At 45.4% G+C, this 6,000-nt stretch overlaps 1 protein-coding gene across 1 annotated transcript in view; it reads right to left on the bottom strand.

The window, feature by feature from the left end:
• LOC311228031 (bone morphogenetic protein receptor type-2-like) overlaps window positions 1-6,000 on the bottom strand; it is a 323,498-nt gene that overhangs the window by 55,892 nt on the left and 261,606 nt on the right. The window contains 1 exon segment of the mRNA XM_084313923.1: window positions 145-305. Within this exon segment, the coding sequence (XP_084170049.1) occupies window positions 145-305 (161 nt within the window).

The following is a 6,000-nucleotide window of genomic DNA, read 5'->3' as shown; positions in this document are numbered from 1 at the left end:
AATGTGAACAATTCTAAAATTAACGTTCACAAATCTGACTGAGTCGGGGGGGGGGGGGGGGGGGGGGGGAAACAAATGCATGCGCCTATGCACTCACCCAGACCAGACCCCCCCCACCCTACCCACACCCAGACCCACACTGACCTCTGAGATGGCAGCGTTGTCCTCCTCCCCTGGCCTGACCAGACGGTTCCCCGTTAGTTTCATAGACAGGCCGAAGTCACTGATGACACAGGTCAGGTCGTTCTTCACCAGAACGTTACGGCTGTTCAGGTCTCTGTGAGACACCGCTGGCTTATACAGGTCTGGAGAGGGAGAGATGGAGAGGGAGAGAGAGAGACAGAGAGAGAGAGAGAGAGAGAGAGAGAGAGAGAGAGAGAGAGAGAGAGAGAGAGAGAGAGAGAGACACAGAGAGAGACACAGAGAGAGACACAGAGAGAGAGAGAGTTATATGCTATCACAATAACGTCGATTGGCTCCCTACATTGGCTCCCGATCCAGGCTAGATCTGACTTTACAGTGAAGTGCTTCTGCTAACATAAAATATTACATTAAATAAAATATATATATTATTCTAATATACAATATATTTCTGTATGAAGCCATTATTGATGATCTTCTACCCTACACCATTTCATTACTGGCCTGGGACTCTGGGCCTTTTTTTTTTTTTTATTATTTATTCAGTATTCAATATTGTTTTTGCATTGTGTATTGCACCTCTCAATCATCTTTCAAGATTAAATAAAGATTGATTGAATGAATGAAATAATATTGCCTGGACTTATACTCCTGTATTCATCAGATCTCATGACACGATGTTCTCTGGCACGTGCCCTCCAATCACAAGACGCTGGGTTCCTATCTATACCTAGGGTTACAAATAAACCAGCGGGCGACAGCACACTCTCCTACCGCGCCTCATACAGTATCTTTGGAATAAGCTTCCTGACACATCTTTAAATCCCAGTTTGAAACCCCTCTATTTCTTACACAGGGATTAAAGCAAAAAAAAATCTCCTGACTGAAATTTTTTTCAGGCCAAGTCATATTCTTATTTTAACCTCCACTGTATTTCTTTTTAATAGCGTTGGCGTTTTAAGGGAGCCTACTTGTTTCGGTTTCGTCGATAATCCAATGTACAGTTACCCCCCCACCCCGCCTACCCAACCCTTCCCTCCCCAACCACCTCCAATGTACAGTCCCCCCCCCCTCCACCCAACCTCCTCCAATGTACAGTTTCTTCGTCAAATGTATATGCTCTCTTTTTTAGACTCTTATTGTATCACAAACAATACTGTGTAAATCTGGTACGTCATAAATGTATAGATGTAGCAGTATTATCTATCTGTATGTCATGTATGTCATATATGTTATGATTAATTGAAAATGGGGGACCCTGATGTAAAGAGGAAAGTCTTTCTCTGGTCTGCAACCCCTTGACAATTGTGTGTATTGAGCTGTACTGTACCCATTCTGCAATCCGTTATAACAATCAATCAATATTTAACCGATTGCAGAATGGGTACAATACAGTATGGCTCAATACACACAATTGTTAAGGGGATGCAGACCTGAGAAAGACGTTTGTCTTGTTTACATCATCAGGGTCCCCCATTTTCAATTCAGTGACATTTATGACATGCATGACATTGACATGACATTTATGGCATAGGGACATACTACAGGTATATAGTACTGTTACATTTGTGACATATACGATATGCAAATATACAGTAATGTTACCCATAGATCCTGACAGAGAGAATATATACGGTGGGGAGGAGACTGTCTACCGATACACCTGTGTGATGTTGCTACGGAGTTAAGCTAATAAACGTATACTCACAACCACAGCAGGGGACTCGCATATTGTACTGTGAAGTAACACGACAATGACAAACGTGTTGTTTCTGTTTTTCTTTTTGACATCGTTGCGGCACACGGAACAAGTTAACTCACCACTACAGCCCCCAGTAGCGCTGCCTAGCCAGTCTCTTCAAACGTCCTCTCCTCTCGAAACTTTTTGTTAGGTGGTCCCGCTCATCCTTTTCATCTGAGAACCCCGCGGTGGGTTCTCTTTTTAGTGGCCGGCTTACTCCTTCCATTTAACAGACGCTATTAAGCTAACGTTAGCTAATCGGTATATAGCAGCGAGTGCAAGCAGCGTGGTGGCTGTGACGTTGGTAAACAAGCAGTTGACGCGTGAGGCTGCAAAAAAGGCGACCCGTCTCTCGAGTCGCTGAGTGATGATGACTGCTTGGCGCGATAGGAAAAAAAAGCCCTTTTCCATATTTGGCGCCTCTGATTGGCTCAATTTTGTTTCAATCTGTATGCATCTACAAATCATGCAAATACTTCCGTCAGACTGCGAATCAAATGGACGGATCTCCCCAATCAAATTGACGGAAATCCGTCTGGAGACGGAATGCTTTAATGCATGCTTACAGCCTACCCTAGCCGTGCATGGTCTGGGATAAACTCAGCCTCTTAGAGTGAGTTTAGGTGATGTATTGTTAGTGTTGAGAAGAGCTGATGGGAACACAGTTAGGGTGATTTTCTTCTGCACCAGATTAACTGTCTGTTCTTGTCTCTCCTGTGAGTGGGTGTGTCTGAGTTGAGTTGTCTTATTTTGTGTCTGGTGGTGGGCTCTGTTACATGTTTGGTTGTGGTGGTAATGTTCTGGTTGTGGCAGTAATGTTCTGGTTGTGGTGGTAATGTTCTGGTTGTGGTGGTAATGTTCTGGTTGTGGTGGTTGTGGTGATAACGTTCTGGTTGTGGTGGTAATGTTCTGGTTGTGGTGGTTGTGGTGGTAACGTTCTGGTTGTGGTGGTAACGTTCTGGTTGTGGTGGTAATGTTCAGGTTGTGGTGGTAATGTTCTGGTTGTGGTGGTAATGTTCTGGTTGTGGTGGTAATGTTCAGGTTGTGGTGGTAATGTTCAGGTTGTGGTGGTAATTTTCAGGTTGTGGTGGTAATGTTCTGGTTGTGGTGGTAATGTTCTGGTTGTGGTGGTAATGTTCTGGTTGTGGTGGTAACGTTCTGGTTGTGGCGGTAATGTTCTGGTTGTGGTGGTAATGTTCAGGTTGTGGTGGTAATGTTCAGGTTGTGGTGGTAATGTTCTGGTTGTGGTGGTAACGTTCAGGTTGTGGTGGTAACGTTCAGGCTGTGGCGGTAATGTTCTGGTTGTGGTGGTAATGTTCTGGTTGTGGTGGTAATGTTCTGGTTGTGGTGGTAATGTTCTGGTTGTGGTGGTAATGTTCTGGTTGTGGTGGTAATGTTCTGGTTGTGGTGGTAACGTTCAGGTTGTGGTGGTAACGTTCTGGTTGTGGCGGTAATGTTCTGGTTGTGGTGGTAATGTTCAGGTTGTGGTGGTAATGTTCAGGTTGTGGTGGTAATGTTCTGGTTGTGGTGGTAACGTTCAGGTTGTGGTGGTAACGTTCAGGCTGTGGCGGTAATGTTCTGGTTGTGGTGGTAATGTTCTGGTTGTGGTGGTAATGATCTGGTTGTGGTGGTAATGTTCTGGTTGTGGTGGTAATGTTCTGGTTGTGGTGGTAATGTTCTGGTTGTGGTGGTAACGTTCAGGTTGTGGCGGTAATGTTCTGGTTGTGGTGGTAATGTTCAGGTTGTGATGGTAATGTTCTGGTTGTGGTGGTAACGTTCAGGTTGTGGCGGTAATGTTCTGGTTGTGGTGGTAATGTTCTGGTTGTGGTGGTTGTGGTGGTAATGTTCAGGTTGTGGTGGTAATGTTCTGGTTGTGGTGGTAACGTTCAGGTTGTGGCGGTAATGTTCTGGTTGTGGCGGTAATGTTCTGGTTGTGGCGGTAATGTTCAGGTTGTGGTGGTAATGTTCTGGTTGTGGTGGTAATGTTCTGGTTGTGGTGGTTGTGGTGGTAATGTTCAGGTTGTGGTGGTAATGTTCTGGTTGTGGTGGTAATGTTCTGGTTGTGGTGGTAATGTTCAGGTTGTGGTGGTAATGTTCAGGTTGTGGTGGTAATGTTCTGGTTGTGGTGGTAATGTTCAGGTTGTGGTGGTAATGTTCTGGTTGTGGTGGTAATGTTCAGGTTGTGGTGGTAATGTTCAGGTTGTGGTGGTAATGTTCTGGTTGTGGTGGTAACGTTCTGGTTGTGGTGGTAATGTTCTGGTTGTGGTGGTAACGTTCTGGTTGTGGTGGTAACGTTCTGGTTGTGGTGGTAATGTTCAGGTTGTGGTGGTAATGTTCTGGTTGTGGTGGTAATGTTCAGGTTGTGGCGGTAATGTTCTGGTTGTGGTGGTAATGTTCTGGTTGTGGTGGTAATGTTCTGGTTGTGGTGGTAATGTTCTGGTTGTGGTGGTAATGTTCAGGTTGTGGCGGTAATGTTCAGGTTGTGGCGGTAATGTTCTGGTTGTGGTGGTAATGTTCTGGTTGTGGTGGTACTGTTCTGGTTGTGGTGGTAATGTTCTGGTTGTGGTGGTGGTGGTAATGTTCTGGTTGTGGTGGTAATGTTCTGGTTGTGGTGGTAACGTTCTGGTTGTGGCGGTAATGTTCTGGTTGTGGTGGTAATGTTCTGGTTGTGGTGGTAATGTTCTGGTTGTGGTGGTAATGTTCTGGTTGTGGTGGTAACGTTCTGGTTGTGGTGGTAATGTTCTGGTTGTGGTGGTAATGTTCTGGTTGTGGTGGTAATGTTCTGGTTGTGGTGGTAACGTTCAGGTTGTGGTGGTAATGTTCTGGTTGTGGTGGTAATGTTCAGGTTGTGGTGGTAATGTTCTGGTTGTGGTGGTAATGTTCTGGTTGTGGTGGTAATGTTCAGGTTGTGGTGGTAATGTTCTGGTTGTGGTGGTAATGTTCAGGTTGTGGTGGTAATGTTCAGGTTGTGGTGGTAATGTTCTGGTTGTGGTGGTAATGTTCTGGTTGTGGTGGTAATGTTCTGGTTGTGGTGGTAATGTTCTGGTTGTGGTGGTAATGTTCTGGTTGTGGTGGTAACGTTCTGGTTGTAGCGGTAATGTTCTGGTTGTGGTGGTAATGTTCAGGTTGTGGTGGTAATGTTCTGGTTGTGGTGGTAACGTTCAGGTTGTGGTGGTAACGTTCAGGTTGTGGCGGTAATGTTCTGGTTGTGGTGGTAATGTTCTGGTTGTGGTGGTAATGTTCTGGTTGTGGTGGTAATGTTCTGGTTGTGGTGGTTGTGGTGGTAATGTTCTGGTTGTGGTGGTAATGTTCTGGTTGTGGTGGTAACGTTCAGGTTGTGGCGGTAATGTTCTGGTTGTGGTGGTAATGTTCAGGTTGTGGTGGTAATGTTCTGGTTGTGGTGGTAACGTTCAGGTTGTGGCGGTAATGTTCTGGTTGTGGTGGTAATGTTCTGGTTGTGGTGGTAATGTTCTGGTTGTGGTGGTAATGTTCTGGTTGTGGTGGTAATGTTCTGGTTGTGGTGGTAATGTTCTGGTTGTGGTGGTAATGTTCAGGTTGTGGTGGTAATGTTCTGGTTGTGGTGGTAACATTCAGGTTGTGGCGGTAATGTTCTGGTTGTGGCGGTAATGTTCTGGTTGTGGCGGTAATGTTCAGGTTGTGGTGGTAATGTTCTGGTTGTGGTGGTAATGTTCTGGTTGTGGTGGTTGTGGTGGTAATGTTCAGGTTGTGGTGGTAATGTTCTGGTTGTGGTGGTAATGTTCTGGTTGTGGTGGTAATGTTCAGGTTGTGGTGGTAATGTTCTGGTTGTGGTGGTAATGTTCTGGTTGTGGTGGTAATGTTCAGGTTGTGGTGGTAATGTTCTGGTTGTGGTGGTAATGTTCTGGTTGTGGCGGTAATGTTCTGGTTGTGGTGGTAATGTTCTGGTTGTGGTGGTAATGTTCTGGTTGTGGTGGTAATGTTCTGGTTGTGGTGGTAATGTTCAGGTTGTGGTGGTAACGTTCTGGTTGTGGTGGTAATGTTCTGGTTGTGGTGGTAATGTTCTGGTTGTGGTGGTAATGTTCTGGTTGTGGTGGTAATGTTCTGGTTGTGGTGGTAATGTTCAGGTTGTGGTGGTAACG

This window comes from Notolepis coatsorum (genome assembly GCF_963971535.1).
Source record: "Notolepis coatsorum genome assembly, chromosome: 5".
NCBI lineage: Eukaryota > Metazoa > Chordata > Actinopteri > Aulopiformes > Paralepididae > Notolepis > Notolepis coatsorum.
The sequence above is the reverse complement of the archived record's forward strand: the minus strand, read 5'-3'. Positions and strand labels throughout refer to the sequence as shown.